Source organism: Calypte anna, chromosome 9 (genome assembly GCF_003957555.1).
Source record: "Calypte anna isolate BGI_N300 chromosome 9, bCalAnn1_v1.p, whole genome shotgun sequence".
In the NCBI taxonomy this organism is placed as follows: Eukaryota; Metazoa; Chordata; class Aves; order Apodiformes; family Trochilidae; genus Calypte; species Calypte anna.
This window is the reverse complement of record NC_044255.1, coordinates 13895759-13914804: the sequence shown is the minus strand read 5'-3', so window position 1 is coordinate 13914804 and position 19046 is coordinate 13895759. Positions and strand designations below refer to the sequence as shown.

General features: G+C 44.0%; 1 protein-coding gene across 2 annotated transcripts in view; it reads right to left on the bottom strand.

Moving 5' to 3' along the window:
• FGF12 (fibroblast growth factor 12) overlaps positions 1 to 19046 on the bottom strand; it is a 217674-nt gene that overhangs the window by 65475 nt on the left and 133153 nt on the right. For both annotated transcript variants that reach the window (XM_030456125.1, XM_030456124.1), the window contains 2 exons: positions 10342 to 10452; positions 3436 to 3539 (listed from right to left, as the gene is read on the bottom strand). In XM_030456125.1, the coding sequence (XP_030311985.1) occupies positions 3436 to 3539; positions 10342 to 10452 (215 nt within the window). The remainder of the gene's footprint in view (positions 1 to 3435; positions 3540 to 10341; positions 10453 to 19046) is intronic.

Sequence of the window (19046 nt, the reverse complement as noted above, 5' to 3'; positions counted from 1 at the left end):
AAGCGCTAAGGTTGTACAAGTAACACCCGCTGCCCTTCATTGATTCTGTGTATTTTTACTTTGGCATAAAATGTGGATCCTCACAGCTAGCAATAAGCTACTCTGGAGGAAAAAAAATAATCAGCTATCTAATGTAAGTAAACAATTCAAAAGTCATAAACAGATACTTGCCAAGCAAAGAGGCCATGGAATCTAATATATTTGGGCCTCTGAGGCTGACTAAGGATCTACAGTTGGCTTCAGCCCAGCACCCAACCCCACACTGTCCCCACCCTTTCCAAACTGAACAGAAGATATGAGGAATCTCATTGCTAAAGGTAATTGTGTCTTGACTATACAGGAAGGTCTTGCATCTTTCTGCAAAGAGCCTTCTCACCAAGCCTGATTTTAGATGACCCCACTCAGCCTTGCTTCTGTGCTGATCAACATCAAGAACACTTAATTCAAGGGCTATTTTTTTCTAAACCCATTTATTCAAGAGCCCATTGGCCTAAACTCAGGAGATGGCACCAACTACTTCTGAGACCAGGCTGATAATAGCCTCTGGTTTGATCCAGGGCAGACAGTGTAAGCCAAGGTCTCAGCTGACGCATGCAGACTAGAAAACCCACTACCAAACAAAACCAAAACAAACCCACAGTGTGTTCAGTTACAGCCACAACCTGGGCTCAAGAAGGGGAAAGGCCAAAACAAAACACAAAGATCCCTTTTTTCCTGGACAGCTGCATTTTATCTGAAAGCAGGCCTGAGCTTGACAGCATTGTAAGGAATCCTAGCAGGGCTGGGCATGGGACATAAGCAAGGGAGGCAGCCAAGCAGCAGGAAAGGTTCAATTATCAATGGATCTGCTTGAGTGAACAGTATCTATGGGGAATATTGACCCATTTTTTTCCACAAAGCTCTCAGAAAACACTAGTGAAAAAAAAAAATGTCCATCCACAATACCAAGGGAAACTGGCCTGAGACAGCAAAGCTGTAGTTCAGAGTCTGCTAAGCAAAGGTACAGGGACAACTTTTCCTTTCGTGTGGGCAGTCAGGTCCAGGCAGCAGGACCTGAGGCCCTGCTCATTCCTGACAGGATTGCGCTGTCAAGTTCTGTCAAAGTAATTCTCCAGCAGAGTCTTCCAAGACTGACACAGCCATGCCAAGGTGGGATCCCAGCCCCACTAAGAAAACTGCAACATCCAAATGATACTGGTTGGACAGCCAGAGCTCTTCTCGGTTCTATCTAGTTCTTTCATAGGACACCCTGGTCTCATCCCTCATCTTTGATGCTATGGGTGGTTTACCCATACTCTCTGCTCCTAATGATTTCAATTTTTCTTGTTTCTTGCCTTGGGGTCTGCTCCAAAGTACAGTGAATTCACTGATTTATTGCTACACAGAGCCACCAGTCAATATAAGAAAAAAATGGGTCAAGCAAGGTCCATCTCCCTAGATCAGAGACAGGCCAGTTACATCAATTTACAGCAAGCAGTAACCTTGCATCATGTTGAAGAAATAAACAGTTGCACTCTCTGATGAGGACAGAGCTGAACACCATCAAGCCATGGCATGTAATGAGGACCACTTCATTAACCACTGGCCACCATGGTGCATCCTTAGCCTTCCCTGATTAACCTTCCTATTTAAGTTAGAAATTTCAGGCCCCATTAAACCACCTTCATTTGAACACTGTATGGAGCCTTTATATGACTTACTAATGTGTCTCCTGGATTCTTGGTCTTCCTGTTGCCATCATTTCTTTGTATGCACCTCCCACCCTTGGCATCATCTCACTACAACTAGCTAGAGATACTTTTCCTCTGAATCATCGCAAATCCCTCAGCTGTTAAACATCATAGATACACCCTTTTTTTTTTCCTGAGCCCCACATCTTTACCAGCCTTTCACTATTTTTCAAAAAATGCTACCCCTCATTGCCTCAAAAAGGCCCATCCAGTCTGGCTGTGGCTCTGTGACACACTCGGCTTCCCTGCAGTCCTCACTTACAGGGCATCAGTGGCACAAGGAGTCTCAGCACCAGACCAGCACCATCTTATGCCCAATGCTGCCCAAACACAGGGAAAACCATCAGTCCTGATCCCTCTGACTATGTGCCTGGAGGGAAGCACACATAGTAGCACAGTACCACACCACACTTGATGTTACCTGTAGGACTCTGATAACTTTACAGAAAGAGGAGGTTTTCATTGTTAGTAAATCAATGTAATTTATTTAGAAGCAGTCATTTATGTTTACTGGGCTATGAAAGAACAGGAAGCGTCTGGCATCCACAGAGATCCAGATTGATCTCTCTGTCTCTTCTTGACAAGCAGCCAGTTTTGAGACTTAGTATGCCTGGTGAGATAACACATCCACTTGCTGTTTCCTACCCTGAGCCAGAGGAGACTCAGTGAGCTTTGTTACCACCAAAGGAAAGGGGGAAATCCCAACCAAGTGAGCACTTTACAACTGACCAGGAGTGAAGGCAGGAGTTAAGAGTTAGGAAAAAATGTGTAGGAGCAAATGAACCTGTTTTCTTTTCAGTGGTCCCATCTCTAATCTCATATACACTTTTAAAGCAAAGTAGATGCCTGGACAAGAGCAGAATCACCATACTGTAAATTTACACGAAGGCAGATGAGATTAGAATCTCAGCTATACACTTTAAAGACATCATAACTTCAGAAATGAGAAGTGCATTATTAGCTATCACTTTTTACTATGTAAAACTAGAGCAAAGTTATTTGAAGCATAAAAAATTCTGGCAAAGGACTGACATTTAATAAATCACTGAATCAATTATTCACTGTGAAAATCAATTACTTACTTCAAATGAGAATCTTACGAATAACCTCATGCCCTTTCATGCCATCTAAGAAAGTTATAGGGGAATTAGTCAGTAAAAAATGCCTCACTTATCTTTTATGTGCATTAAAAAGACCACACAAATGTAGGGAAATTCTGCTCTGCTGAAGCACTCTGCCAACAGAATAGTCCAGAATCATTTTAATGAAGTCAGTGTATTGCTGTGGATTTACACTGAAGTCAAAAGCAGAGCATGACCACCTCTGGGCTGGGGTACTACCTATGATCAGTTGTCTAGGTACATCACAGAAGCAACTCCATTCAGACCATGCCATTTCACAAATGTGAAACCAGATTATAACCAGCCAACCACACACAACCTCCTCTACGTGACCTACATTAAGTAACTACTCAAAGCAATACAAAATGTTGTTTCTTCACAGGTCAGGAAATATTGCCACGAATCTCCATGGGGACACTTTAAAGTGAATATTGCATGGCCTCGAAGTAGCTCCCCCTGGTCCTTCTTTAAAAGCAGGACCAACATGTGGCCATTTTCAGAAAAACGTTTAAGTTCCAATGAAGTCTTCTCCCTCCTGCCTACAAAACCAAACCACTCCAGGCTCCCAACAGCAAAGTACTTACTGAGCTGTAGAGATATCCCTCAGCGTTCATGGCAACGTACAGACCTGCCTTCACACCTTGGATTGCCACCACACGAAGACCCACGGGAATTAGATTGAAAAGGGCTGCGGAAAGAAAAAAAAAGTTATGGAGACAGCACCCTGTGTGGCCACCTCTCCTTTACATCCCAGGGTCAGGCCAACCCCTCCCACCCCACCCCTGACTCTTAACAAAAGACACCCAACTAGAATCAGGGGTCCTGCTCCCAGATACAGGAAAGATCTGCAGCTGTGAGGCCAATGTTGAAAGCACATTTTTAGAAGCACTGAATTTATTAGACTCCCAACAGCCTTAACACACCCAATCAGTCTGATCAATGCCTTTGTAATGCCAAGGACTCATACATGCACTCAAGCTAATGTATCTTCAAGCTTTCTGAGGGCCAGCTGAGCAGTGGTAACTGCACATGTAAACATTTTTGCTTATGACAAATGCAATAACACATATTGGATCACCCTGCAACAGGTTTAAGCCAGTCACACTTTCTTACACTTGTCATGTGCTAAAAGAGCATACAGACAGCAACAAGAGCCATGAGGACAGCAATGAACTTGGCTGTGTGTCTGCCCCTGTGATCCCTGATGACAAGGAAATGAAGAACTCGGGAAGAGAGATGCTGTTCCACTCCAGGACCAGAGCACTGCTCCTCATTCAGAAGCAAGGAGACTTGGTAGGTGGGGCACATGCCAAATAATGCATGAATTTAACTTAGCTACAAGATGCTTCCCAAGAATCTCCCTTATGTACAGCCCATGATTTTTTGCAGAGAGGAGACAAAAGTGTGCTTTGATTTCTTTCCAAATAAAATAATATAAAATAAAATGTATAGGCAACATAGAGAGAAAGGAGGGGAAAAAAATGTTATGGCAAACAGGTTACATTCAACCTGAAGTCTTCTCTTGTTGTATTTGATTAAAGGTCAGAGGAAGGTAGCTTTTCAGAAGTAACTGAAAAAAGTATAGGAGACAAACTCTCTTTGCTCAAGATACCTGATGGGTGCCCTGGGTATGCTGCTTTCAAGGTTCTCCTAAAAAGGGACTCATGAATCCCATGCCTTTTTCCCCCCTCTCTCAGTTCCCAAGAAAGAATAGATGACTTCCCTCTGTGAACTGGCTAAAAAGAGAGCACCCCGAGTGTTGGTGAAAAGAAACCAACTCTGGTCCCATTTTGTGCCTTAAAGAACCATATTCAAAGTGTGTGCTGAACTCTCACCAAAGTCAATGCCTGTATTTATGTGATCTCATAGGAGGATATCAACAGCTGTACACAGCAAATCAAGACTAGCCTGGGCACTGGGCTGGGAACAACCAGAGACAAGGCTGGTCCTACTTTGACACTGGCTGCAAATGAAGCAAACACAACCCAGTGCAGCCACTCAGAATTAAAAAGCTGTGTGATAGCACAGTTCTACTGTTGAAAAAATTTGCTAACGAAGGCAATCTTATGTTTCTGTATCACTTTCTCATGACCATGAAGGTCTAAAAGTCTTTGCAATTAACAAGTCTATTTATAAGCAATTCCCTTTCCCTAATTTCCCCCCACTGAAAAATGGAGCGTGTTACTGCTAATAATGAAACAAAATGGGCATCATCATTCATTTCCTACAGCCAATTTGTCTTGCATAGCAAACTTGAGGCAGAACATTTGAAGCATACATAAGGCAGCGAGGTGATAATACTCAGAACCAGTGAGTGAAAAGTTCTACTTGGAAGCACCAATGTTGTTTCAAAATCTCTCTTTTGACCTATACGTGCTAAGGGAGCACAGAAACAATCCTGTTGGGCTCTGTGCCACAGCAGCAAGACCATGGCAAATTCCCAAGCTCCCTAGGACCTGCTGCAGACCAATGCACACAGTCAAGGATTTTAGGCATGGGCAAGCATCTCCTGCCTCAGACTGCAGAGCAGAGGAGCAAGTGTGCAGGTAAACAGGGAAACTGGCATCTGACATAAGTAGCTGACAGGCAAAACAATTTTAGGAAGCAAATGTCTTCCTCCTTTACAAGAGTGGTTCGGGTCAATCAAGAGCTTGCAAATTCTCAAGAGCTTTTTCTGTGCTCAGATCTAGAAATACTGAAGAAGCTGAAAGCCTTTTGTTATCATGCTTCCAAATGAATATTTCATCTTGTTTCAGAAGATATTTAAAAGGTTATAAACTCTATTGCAATAATGCAAAAATGTGTGTAGGGGATAAACCCTCAACCAACCTCAAAAGCAAGATGTCTTTTATTTGTCAGGAAACAAATCTCTGGTTAACATGAAAATACTGGTTTAGAGATGGGGAAGAGGTCTAGCTGCAACACAGAAGGACTGGCCACAGGGTATGCTGATAGGAAAAAAAGAAAATTCAACAAATGCTTTAAAAAAATCTATATTGCAAATGGTGCATTTTCTATGCCACTTGCAGCTGCATGGAATAGGCATGCTATTTTGCTCCATTGGCAGAAGAAAAAAAAAAAAAAGAGCATTTCTGCATATTTTTTTATTATATTTTACTATTCTCAGCCATCAGTAGGATTTACACTCAACCTTGTATGATGCTACTACTTTTAGCACATTCCAGTCCTAAACCCTTTGGCCCGGAATATGATGTTCACTGTTGTTATGGCAAATTATCAGCTGCATAATGTGTTTCTAAAATCTGAATGGCTATGAGTCTGAGCTGTTATCTACAAAGATTGAAGAGAAAAGACATGCCATGGAGAAGATGCAGTCCATATGCTCAGCTGATTTAAACAGCAGTTAGTCAAAGAAGCTAAACAAATTTATACCAGGTGGTGTACAAGCAGGACATGGCAGGGAGGTTGGAGTAGATGATATCTAAGGTCCCTTCCAAACTAAGCCACTCTATGATTCTATGATATTTGTGCTACACGAGGCAGAAATAATGATGGATGCAATAGGCAACAGCAGCCTCAGTGCACCATGAGATAGGGAGGTTTAAGACATGAGGGGTGTGAGGAAGGCTGCTAAGATGACCAAGAGGCTGTGGTGCAATATCCATGAGAAAAGAAGCTGAGGTAACTGGGTTTGCTTAACTCACAGTAGGGAAAGCCAGCAACAGCCTCTTCTCAGGGGAATACAATGCAAGAATAAAAGGCACTAGGGAAAAGTCTCACAAAGAAATTGTCTGGATGCAAAGAAAATTCTCCACAATTAGAACAGTGAACCACTGGAATCAGAGAGGTTAGGAAGATACGGAATATCTGGAGACTCTGTACAGCTGAAGATAACCCAGCTCCAAGTTGGACTGCAGACCTTAAGAGGTTTGCCCTGTCTTATTTTTTTTTTTCTGTATTTCTGTCTAGAAAGCCCCAAAGAATATCCTAGATATGCTGGGCTGTTTCCACCTAGACAATACAGGTGTCCTATCAATTTCCTGAGGCTTTTCAGACTTTCAGCAGGATTATGCTGGCAAAGGAAGAAGTCTGGTCGCTCTCACAAAGAGGCTTTACTCTGTTCAGCCCAGGAAAGAGCAATAATGGTGCAAGCACTGTCAGCAACAGCAAGCCCTGAAAGACCATTTGAGATCACAGGAGTTGGAAGGAAAAGATACTAACTAGCCCAAATTCAGGTTCATACATAACGTTACTAAGAACGCAAATAAGGGCCTTGTACGCCATGGAACTGCATTCTGATTAAAAGAAAACTCTTGATACATCTCTATTCTAGTAGGCAGAGAATCTGTCTTCTTGCTTACATCAAGATGGCGAGCCCTTAGCTGCATGGTGTAAGGAACAGATGTCCCAAGTGCTGTTTTGCGAGAAGCTGGCTGGATGCCCACTCAAATGCCATTAGAACTTGGCTTCTGGGGGTTGTGGTTTTTCTTTTTTTCTTTAAGTGAGAGGAGGTGGAAAGTAAATGCCACCAGCCTCTCAAGAACACACATAAAACGGGAACTAGATAATTAATTTTAAAATTGCTTAAATATTAGCAGTTCCTCTTATATAAATAACTGGATTTTTATTAAAACTTTAAATTGCACCAGACGCATCTGAGGGACATGTCCTGCCTCATTTTAAATGTTTATTTTGCCAAAGTAAACCAACTTAATGTATTCCATGAAAATTAAGCTTCGATTCATAATGCTAATTTGAATAACCAGCGTGTGCCTACAGAACACAGAGCTGATGTATAGAACAGAGTGTTAACTGTGCTGACAAGGGATATGGATGGTCATCCAGGGTAGGAAGGATCCTGCTGTGGCCATCACAATTGGACTTCTCTTCCAGTGGATGTGAGTTAACCAACCCTTCTCCAGGGATAGGGAAATATTATTTACCAAGTTTTTTATGAGCTTTGCTCTTGTACAGGAATACTGTACATACTGCTGACTGGATGGTCAGGAATCTTCTGAAGAAATATTTTAAACCAGAAAAATATTAGTGAAGTAGATTTGCAACACCTAGACAAGCAAGTTTTGACTTTTCTTGATCAAAAATGGAGGTGCTTGAGGGAACAGAAAATGGAAAAAAAAAGAAGCGTGCTTTATTTTGGCATTCCCAAAGTAAAAATATGATTTTGTTTTGCAACTATAACTGGAAGCCTCATAGAATATAAAATGCTGACTCAAACTGAAGATTTATAAAGGAAATTCTGTGCTAAATTAACCAAAACTGAATTAATTTCATTTTCTGAAGATTAATACTATATGGGTGTGTTGGTTTTTTTCTCTTCCAATATCCCCTGAGATCTGGGGATGGGCAATTCTTTGGCTTCAATCTTTTCACAAAACCTTCACTAACTTTCCAACCTAGGTCATGGCTTTGAACAAGTGGCTTGGCACCTTTCAGCTGGATGCCTCCTGTCCCACCAAGCTGCCAAGGCAGGGCTGCCATCTCACCACATAAATTTACACTCTGGAAGTACCCTTCAGCCCACCTATTTCCCATGAAGATGGAGTGGGAGTGGCTCACAGGTCCCCAGCACCTTGCCAAAGTTACCAATTTCTAGCAGGATACATAAATAAGAGCTGTTTGGGTAACGGGGGCCCAACCTTAGTCATGGGACTCATAATCTCACCTGCACCTGCTAAGGTGCAGCCAGAGGCAGCTTCCCTCATCTCTCATGCCAAGCTAAAATATTGCAGAACTGCTTTTACATTTTATTCATCTCTGCTCTCATTTAAGCCTCTTTGTTGTTTGGTCTTTACTGATAGATGAGGGCAATGATTCCCTGTCACCTCTAGCACCTCTTCCCACATCATTGAAAAACAGACCTCCAAAGGGTTTTCTGCAGAGTAAAAAAAATCTTACATCTTCCTTCTGCAAGAAAAAATAGCTTGTTCACCCCAGCACTGGGTTGCTACTCACCCAATAAAGCCCACTGAATGAATGTGTTGGTGTCTGCTTGATAAAATTGAAAGTTCAAACTCTTCTTGAAGGAAAAGACCTATTAGTCTCCCCAGGAGTAAATGTGTGTGTGTGGAGGCCAGAGGATCTCCTACCTCAACATAAATTAGAAGCTGTGCCATTGCAACTTGCTGGGTTTAGTTTGTTCAACTGCACCATAAGAGGGGACATCTGCAGCATGCTACAGGCCAACTTTCTGGTGAATGCAGCCTCATAGATCATTTCACAAGGATTTTGCAAACCTCTCAGTATTTCAGTTGCCATCTTCTTGAAGTTCCTTTTTCTTATATTGCTTCCCACACAGACCCCAGCCATGAGCTGGCTGGGGGTAGATCAGCCCTACAACACACACCACTCCCACAAGAGCACCCAGTCAACTTCTTGGGGATGGGACAAACACCATGGATGTGGGGCTGCAGTCACCTTGCACCCCTGTCCAAGTGCATCTTCACAGGACACCATCCATGCCGTGCATTACTGCAGACTCCTCAGGCCCTGCCTTATGGAAGGAACCATGTCTTCAATGCAGGTAGGAACACCTTTGAGTTAGAACAAGATTTGTCTCCAAATTAACCGTTCACAAAGTACATGAAGTTTGCTTCCAACAACCTGACCACACAGATCATCTTCTATTCATCTCTAGAAATGGCCTTGAAGACACCTTCCATGCTGGACAGACTAGTTATTATGTCCCTTCAGCAGTGGCACTGTGAGCTTCAAAACACCATACAATGACCCAAATCAAAACTTAAGTCCTATTGTATTGATACAGTTTGTGGCATCAAGGACCTGAGGCTCAGATACTGCCCTCTCAAAAACATAAATGTTGAGACCTATGAAATGAAGAAAATATTCTTTTTTAACTCCTTGAGGAGCTTTGATATTAAAAACTATTGCAAAAGGAAGATTGGCTACTGCTTTGAATTTTAAATGAACACTGCTCATGCACATGAGCATCTGCTGCACTTTGCAGTCCTTTGCTGGACAGCATGAATACAACCCTTTCAAACAGGGGTTTGGAAGATGACCTCCTTTGGAAAGGTCATTCAATACCCTCAGCCTTGATACTAAATGTCAGAGCACTAGGACTTCAGTGAACAGCTGCTTTTCTCCAGCTTAGAAGTTCATGATGTTTTCTGAATTTTTCAGGATGAAATAATGAAAACAATTTTCTCCTCTTCTCCTTGTTGAGAGAATTCCCCATATCCTTTACCCATGTGGCATGTGTATAAATATAATCTCCTTTCTCTTCTGGCAGCAATTCAAATCATGGGTTTTATTCTCCACCCCACCCAGATGGCAGATACAGAATCGGGGCAGGAGGGAAGAAGATTGGAGAGGAAACATATGAAATCATACAGGCAAGATTTAAAGGGAAAGGATAGAAAGAAATATGTGCATGGAACAGCTGGCTTCTTCCTAATTTCATCTTTTCAAAAATAAAGCTGCACAAGTGAGATCTACTAGGTGATGTATATGATTGTAATTGAGTTGCAAAACAGGCTAATTTTTCTTACTGTAGTCACTATTTTCGTCCTTGGTTCCATCAATTGTACCATCTGGGTGCATCTGCAGGAAGTATTCCTGCTGGCTGAATAACCTTGTCACAATTCCTTTCAGCTGGGGTTCTGGAAAAAAAAAAAAAGAAAAAAAGTATTAATTGTTATTCGATATACCAATAACACAGCCAAGTAGCAAGAGACCCAATTTGCGTAGCCCCCATTAAGCTCTGAGTAAATGTAGAAGTGTTTGGCAGATAAGACAGCCTTCTGCAGTTCCCATCAAGCATGGCTCTAAAATATTCATATATACAGAGGCACACAGGCAAGTAAAATGGAATGAGCAGGTTAAACAAAATGCATAGTTGGTGCAACAGAAAGTAACAGATTTATGGAACTTTACTTCAGTGGAAGTTACCTACCAGTTGAGAGTCTTTTGACAGCTTATGCGTTTTGAATAAGCCACTTATTCAGAAGAACACTGGCTTGCAGTGTTGCAAATAATTTGCTTATTGTTTCTTACTCTGCCTGTGAAGCCAACCACCTTGCTTTCTCTTTGGTTGATTCACTTCCCTGCAGTTCGTTTTATGCCAATGAAATTCTATTTACAACAACAGTGTTACAGTGGTGTAAAACCAAAGTAGCCAAGTGCTGAATCAGGCTGCATGAGTCCAACTGTGTGGTACTCAAGAGAGCAAAACTCTGAAAGGCACAGATGCAAGACAACTCCAGAAATGACCTCTGGAGTATCTATAGGCACCTTAAAATATGTTTGGTTTAAAATCCTACATGTTCCTTCCTCCCTCCCAAAACATGACACATACTCTGGTAGACAAGAATCCCTCTCCTCCTGCCCTTCCCCAACCGAGGGGCTTCACCAGCACCTCTGCAACGTTTTATACCTGTGCTGAAGAGGAAAATGAAAATTTGAAAAAAGCAGAAGCAGTTTGAACTTCACATGACAGAGGTCTGCAGCTTTACTGCCTGTCTCCCTGCCATCCAACCAATCAAACACAAACAAATTAAGCAGTCAAAAATATATTCAATTTTAATCATGCGAGTCTTACAATTTGGCTGTGAAGCCAAGCACCTTGCTTTCTCTTTTTCTTGCTTTTCTTTTTCAGTGGGGTGGCAGAGATCTTCTTCTGAGTTTGTAGCTTTATGTGACCACCAACCAAAAGTAAATAAATAAGACCAAGTTATTGCTGGCTCAATAGACAGGAAAAATTCCAGTGTAGCACACCAAAATCTCGTCAGCCTTCCATCTTTCCTGCCTCTAGTGATGCTGTTTAATAAGCCACAGTCCTTACATAACTCTGGTCACGTTGTGTTAAGTGTCTCCATTAGGAGCTCCTGTCTCTAACAATTTCACACCGTGCTGCAGGACTTCCACGTGCAGACAGCATCAGGGACCCCCCCACCAAGCAGGGACCCCTGAGTGCAGACAGGCTGCTGGGACAAATTATTTCAGCTTCGGCATCCCTGTCCCTCCAGTCAGGGGAAGGTCAGATTCTATTTCCTAGCTACAAAAGCTGCAGGATAAATCAGTATCAGCAGGCTTCTATGTTGCCTTTAAAAAGAGATTTCACAGCAAGAAGGGTATTGCAGGCTGCAGGCAGGCTTTGCCCCATTGAGACTCAACTCTGGGACAGTAAATAAGTACCAGCCATCTATTAAGGTCTAATGTAAATCAAGTCATTTTATGTCAAACTGAGATACAGATTGAACTAGAATGTTTTGCTTTCTTATAGAAATGAAATATCTATTTTATTCAATGCAGAATATTGTTCTAACTTGCTTTTCTTACATGCACAGCAATGCTAAGGGAACTGGAGAGCTGCATTCTCAGGCGCAGATGACTGCACCACCTTCCCCAAGCCTGTCCCCTTCTACCCTTTTATCTAATACCACAATAGTAAAGGCACTAATAGATGTAAGTCTCATTAGGGAGGGCCCAACTCTCTGAATGATTCTTAGCCTCGTTTTTAGTCTAGTTAAATTTTAATGTTTAAGTACTTTGCACAAAATGGAAAAGCTCCCTATAGGAGAGACTTAGGCAATGCTGCAGCAGCCCAAGTTTTTCTACGTGCTTGGGAAGGGGAGATATCTTGTCTTATAGTCCAATAATAGTCCTCCAAGAATAAGAGGAGTGGAGACAAAAATCAACCCTGACATTTTCCCTTTTCTTGGGAAGATTATTTTACTACAGGATAAAAGGCCTTTTCCTTCTTCAGAGTGCAACTATGTTTTGAAAACGAAAATTATTCTGGAAGGACATGAAAACTTCTCCCAGTTTTACTAAATAGCCTTTTGAGTGAAATGTAGAACAAATCTGCCTTGTGTCATCTTTCAAGGTTATCTAAACAGCAGCTAAGGCCGGAGGCCCCTCTGCATACATGATGTAGGTGCAAATGCTGTTGTACCAGAAGGCCAAGTGCCACCCTAGTAAAACACAGGGTAAAGCCCCAGTGTCCCTTTTTGTTAATGAAGTGATAAAACACATGGTGAGGAGCGATTCAAGCTTTAACAACTGCCTGCTTCATAATCCCAGAATTTTCTGAGTCAATGCCTGCCTAGGGACAAGTCAGAAGAGAAATCTTATGTAACATGAGCCATTTGGGGATTTTTTCTGACTTGGTTTTGCTGAAGTTTGAGTCTCAGTCAAACTCACGAGGAGTAGTGAGCTCTAAGCCATTCATAAAACCACCACATTCCCTCTGGGCCCTAACAGCCTGAAAGAAGCAGCATTACCATCTCTCCATGCCACACATATACCTGCTCTGCAGGAGCATCCTGCTCCCCTGATGCATTAGGAAGCAGCACCAGCAAACAATTGCCTTCTCCAGACACTGAAGTGTCAGAAAACACTTTGGAGACATATAGATCTCTCCTTGTCTAGTTTCTGCATTTCCTTGGCTGTACAGAAGGGAAGTGCTGGTGAGCAGCCACACTTTGGGTGCCTATCTGAATTAAATACTAAATCAGCATAGAGATGTGCAAAGCCAGCAGAGTACTCCCCTCTAACATAGCACACAGCCCAAGAGGGGTAGGGAGGTGGCAGAGCAAGATGTGATTTGTCTCACCTACTACAGAGCTCTACACCTGAACTGGGCTTATTTTGCAGTCCAACAGGCAAGCCAGGCCAGGACCATAAAGTCCTGAAACAACCTGCACCTTCCCACCCATTGCAAAGGGACAAGCTCAAACACCATGAGCTACACTGGTGACAACAGCTGCCAGAAAATCTGCTTCCTACCAGAGAACCTCGTCTCACATCTGGGCATGGAGTGGGATTTGTCATTCAGACAACAATGTGCCTCGGACACTTACGGACAGAATCTGAGTTGAAGACAGCTTTTAACAAGGATTTACCCATCTTTCTCCCCGAAGCTCACTACAGACTCATTATATGAAGAGGGAACTGCATAGTCACAGGATAGGATTTTTCCTGCTAGCCCAGAGGCAAAACTCTGCACATGACTTTTAAGAGACTCCCTAATTTTTGTCATGTCATATATATTTTAACATCACTTCTTTACATCTACTTTCCATCTAGAGATTTTATCCCAGTCTTCCAGCATTGCTATCATTTATGCTGCTGCAATCATGCTGAAAACCTTGGTTTACAGAAAAATCTCAAAACTAGCAAGTCTTGTCAAGGGAATGTCTCCTTGTCCTACCAAGGATGGTGGGATACCCTGGTAAATCAGAACCGGGAAAAGGGGGGAGGAAATGGGGGGAGGAAATGGGGGGAGGAAATGGGGGGAGGAAATGGGGGGAGGAAATGGGGGAGGAAATGGGGGGAGGAAATGGGGGGAGGAAATGGGGGGGGGAAATGGGGGGGGAAATGGGGGGGGAAATGGGGGGGGAAATGGGGGGGGAAATGGGGGGGGGAAATGGGGGGGGAATGGGGGGAGGGAAATGGGGGGAGGGAAATGGGAGGAGGGAAATGGGAGGAGGGAAATGGGGGGAGGGAAATGGGGGGAGGGAAATGGGAGGAGGGAAATGGGGGGAATGGGGGGAGGGAAATGGGGGGGGGAAAATGGGGGGGGGGGGAAATGGAAAAGGGAAAAGGAATGCAGCACAGATAAGCTCAAACCCTGCCACAAGCATTTTCTGTAATTCACAAAGTCTACCAGGAAACAAATCTCAAACCTACTCTCTAATCTCATCATTGTATAGCAAGGAGGACTCGAACCCTCTTGCTTTTAGTGGAGCAATATTGCATCATACATTTTCTGTAATGCACTTAGGAAAAATCTATTCTTGCCACTAAGGCTCCTTCATACACTCTTCTATTTTACTGTAGAAACAGCTTTCCCTGCAGAAATGGATCTGAACTAATGCAGAGAAGACTTCAGAACCACCTTAGCACATCCCTAAATGCAAAGTACTTCAGAACTGGTTTAAGTTATGACTGGCCTGATCCCAAAGTACCAACTAAACACCAGAGATTTCCATGCAGTATGTATTCCCAGTGCAGACCTCCTGCTATTATATATCACTGGTTAGGCCACACCTCGAGTACTGTGTCCAGTTCTGGGCCCCTCAGTTTAAGAAGGATGTAGAGGTCCTGGAACAGGTCCAAAGGAGGGCAACCAGTCTGGTGAAGGGACTCGAGCACAGGCCCTATGAGGAGAGGCTGAGAGAGCTGGGGCTGTTCAGCCTGAAGAAGAGGAGGCTCAGGGGAGACCTCATTGCTGTCTACAACTACCTGAAAGGAGGCTGTAGCGAGGTGGGAACTGGACTCTTTTCACAGACGACCTTCAACAAGACAAGAGGACACAGTCTTAAGTTGTGCCAGGGGAGGTTTAGGTTAGATATTAGAAAGAATTTCTTCACGGAGAGGGTGATTAGGCTATGGAATGGACTGCCCGGTGAGGTGGTAGATTCTCCGTCCCTGGAAACATTTAAAAAAAGACTGGATGTGGCACTCAGTGCCATGGTCTAGCAACTGCTCCGGTGGGTCAAGGGTTGGACTGGATGATCTCTGAGGTCCCTTCCAACCCGGCTAATTCTATGATTCTATTCTATGATTCTATGATTCTATTGGGAGTCTCATGAAATACACTAAGGGTAATTTTTTTTAACCTTGTTTTATAAGCAATATTGCTACACTTCAGGGCACTTACTTCAAAAATTCTGTTTCGGTTGCTCATACAGGGCTGGGACGTGCTGGAGAAAGCTCAGTGGACCCTCCTTACGCAGATGCAGTGAGCTCATATCCTTCAAATGTGGTGCTCCCAGAAGACGAACAAGATCATGCCCAGAAAGCATCCCCAGAACAGACCAGAAGAGTATCAAGGAAGAAGAGCTAAGCCATGGTTCCATTGCTAGCCTACAGCATCTGTCAGGCCAGGGGTTCTCCCTAGGCCAAAGACATGGCCCTCAGCTATTGACCCTTCCCTAAAGCAGTGAGCAATTCACTGCAGATCACCTGAAAATCAACTTGCTTGCTTCCCCTTCCCCCAGCCAACTTCAAACACCTCTCCCTGCCCTACTTTTAACTTTCTGAGCCCTTTGACACATCTAAAGCTAACTCATGATCTGATTGCTAATCGCCTTGTCTCTACTTAAATGCTAACATAATGTAGTCATTATTCATTTCAGCTGTTCTGTTGCTGAGCCTTACAGCCATCTCAGTTCACCATCAGCTGCTATGCTTCCTGCCGTATTGTACAAGCTATACAATTATCTTTTTTTTCATCCTCTGGGGCTCATCAAGGACATCACAGGTGCAGGATGCCTGTACACACTTTGATCTCCAGGAATATGCTCACAGAAGGGGATGATGCCCAAATCAGCTACCCCACAGAGTCATATCCCTCGCCCCCAACACACAGGCACTGCTGAAGGTATTTGCTGTGTGCTATGGGTAAAAGAGCAAGAGGTCTGGCAGGGACATTGGTAGAAATGCTTCTTATCAGAAACATCACTTGAGCTTTAATGACTTCTTTTAGTTCTGCTGTTTAAGGTGAACACAGAAATCACCCCATTAAACACAAAATGGAGAACACACAAGCAGAGTAACTCCCCTGAATGCAGGGAGGACCTATGAGGGTATGCACAAATGCTGCATTTAGCAAAGCTCCACTGAGGGCATTAACTCCTGCTTATTCTCATCAGCAAAGCAGCAGCATTAACCCCTGTGTGGGAAGCCCAACCTCTATCAAGCACTCTAGGGTGGCTCAATCCAATCCAAACCCTGTGCTCTGAACGACCAAGAAAAAGCTCCAGCACGATGTCCAGTGGTGGCTCCTTCCATCATGGCAGGCAGTCTGCCATGGACGGCCTCATTTCCTGCAGGCTGAGGCTGCAACAAGCCAAGTCCCACTTTGCCTTGGGCTGGGAAATCTAAAGAGACTCAACAAGATGCTGCTAAAAGAAATCACCATTATCAGAACTCGTCAAGTTTAATGGCAGGTGCCTCATCTTAGAAAGAGGCTTAGTGATCTTTCAGGGATGTGAGCCACCAGCTCCAAGGATTCTTGCAGCTCCCAGTGATGCTCTGCTTGGCAGGCTGGCCTCCACTTGAGGTTGCTGGTGCAGAACTGCTTTTAAATCCACTCCAGAAGTCACTGTACTGGGTGTCAGTGGTCCTGTGTGTTCTGCACGGCATAAACTCTGAAGCTCTGGGGCTTCCTGTTCTCAGCACAACAAGCTGTCAGACAACACAGGGCTCAGCTAGCTCAGATGCCAAGCAGCCATTTTATATTCAGCAACCTGCAATGAGGTGGAAGAAAGGTACCTACTGTGCAGTTTTGACAGAAGACTTCCCCGCTTGTTTGCTCTCTTCTCTGCAGCAGGACACGTTCTGACTCAGTGGCCCTGCCTGGACTTACCACAGCAGGGCTGTCAGAGATGCCATCAGCAGGCTCCCCAGACAGCCCCTCTGGTACCTGGTAAGGACATGGGTCTGGTGGAGGGAGGCAACATCTCCAGCCCTGATCAGAATCACAGCCAGGCGAAGGGCTGACTCTTCTGTGCCGGTGCAACAGTTTTGCTGACTGCAAACATGGGACTTGTAATACATCTCAGGAGCGTATTTTACCCGAATGTTCTTTAAAAATTTGTTTATCACAATTAAACATTTTAGCCTGGAATTTACACATTCCATTATTCTTAGTTTCCCCCATTCAGGCTGTGGCTGTCATAATGGGAGGCTGATTTATTATGACTCACCCAACAAGCACTCAAATCCTTAACACACCAAAACCAGCACTCAAGTTGGAGTGTAAACTGCTCTTAATTTATTTAGATTAACTCCACATTTAAAGTGGTACCACAGAAACTGCAGTTCCCCTCCCCTGAAAAGGATGGGCCAAATACTGCAAACACATGCAGATAGAGAAGGGCACCAAAATCCTTCCTTCAGAAGTACAGCATTAATGAAGGCTTGTATTAACTCGGCACAAAAATGCATCAGTGAGCTCTGTGCAGATTACTATGGTGACAGAAATCAGCACAGGACTCAGGGAGAAAGAAGATGAAAAGCTGAAGGGAAAAAAATGTTGGGTTTTTTTCCTCACCTGGGAGCTGCTAAGTTCTCTTGAGTGTTTGGAGTTCAGATGAAGTGAATGGCTGTCTCCAATTAAATGCATCGTTGTCAGCATAAGTGTTATAGCTCAGCTCACTATGATGATTCACTGAATCCACCCAAACTTGGGGGCTCAGGAATAACAACACTTCAGCTGCAACAGGAGCTGCTGCCCTTGAAGACCAGAGGTCCATTTCCCCCAGGCTTAACACCTTGCCCAATTTTTCCAAGCTGTGACCACATCGAAGCCTGAGCCTTTAGCAGACCCTGTGCATGGGTGCCTGTGCCTGCACGATTCTGGAGGATACTGCAACCATGTCACTTAGGTGTGGAAGCAGGAAATCCTGTTGCAAAGTGCTGAGCGTTTTTGTCTCAGAGTATGGAAAAGCACGCAGGCAGAGGAAAGAAGGAGGTTTCCTAGTCCCTCAGAATGTTTTCCACAGCTTCTGGGGCTAAACTCAATGAAACTGTTTCGAGCAAAAGCTCATGCTCAGCCTCAAGGAAGCCTACAAGCAGGTGGCCTGGATGGACGGTGTAGCATCCAATGGGACATGCAAGGAGAGGGCAAATGAGCTGCAGAGCAGTGATGGTGGGCATTTGCATTTGGATGCCTCCTCAGGCTGCCTGCACTGAGGTCACCACAGTGGGCAATGGCAGCTGCCTAAGCATCAGAAGGGGCCTCACAGCAATGCTGAGCATCCAGCTCCACCTTGCAAAGCTGCCATGAGTCCCTTCAGTTTAACACATGGTTGCATCACCCAGTCTGCAAGTAGTGTAGTGAAATGAGGCAACCAGGTGCCACTAATTCCCAGGGAGTGGCATGAGCTTGTGTTAAGCCCACCTGTGCCTAATTAGGGCAGGCCCCCACTGCGCATGAGCTACCTTTTATTGGCCCCCTAATCCTGCTCATGTGCAGTGGGGGCCCACCATAATTAGGCACAGGTGGGCTTAACACAAGCTCATGCCACTCCCTGGGAATTAGTGGCACCTGGTTGCCTCATTTCACTACAGTAGGATGGAGAGATGCAAACAGACTGACTGACTGATATGAAGAAATCTATTCCCAAGGTCTGTGACTCTGGCAGCACCAAACAGTTGATCCTAACTCCTTTCTGATGATGCAGAATGAAGGCCATACTCAGCTCCAGTTCAACATGATTACAGTGTTAGTGTCACCTTCCAATTA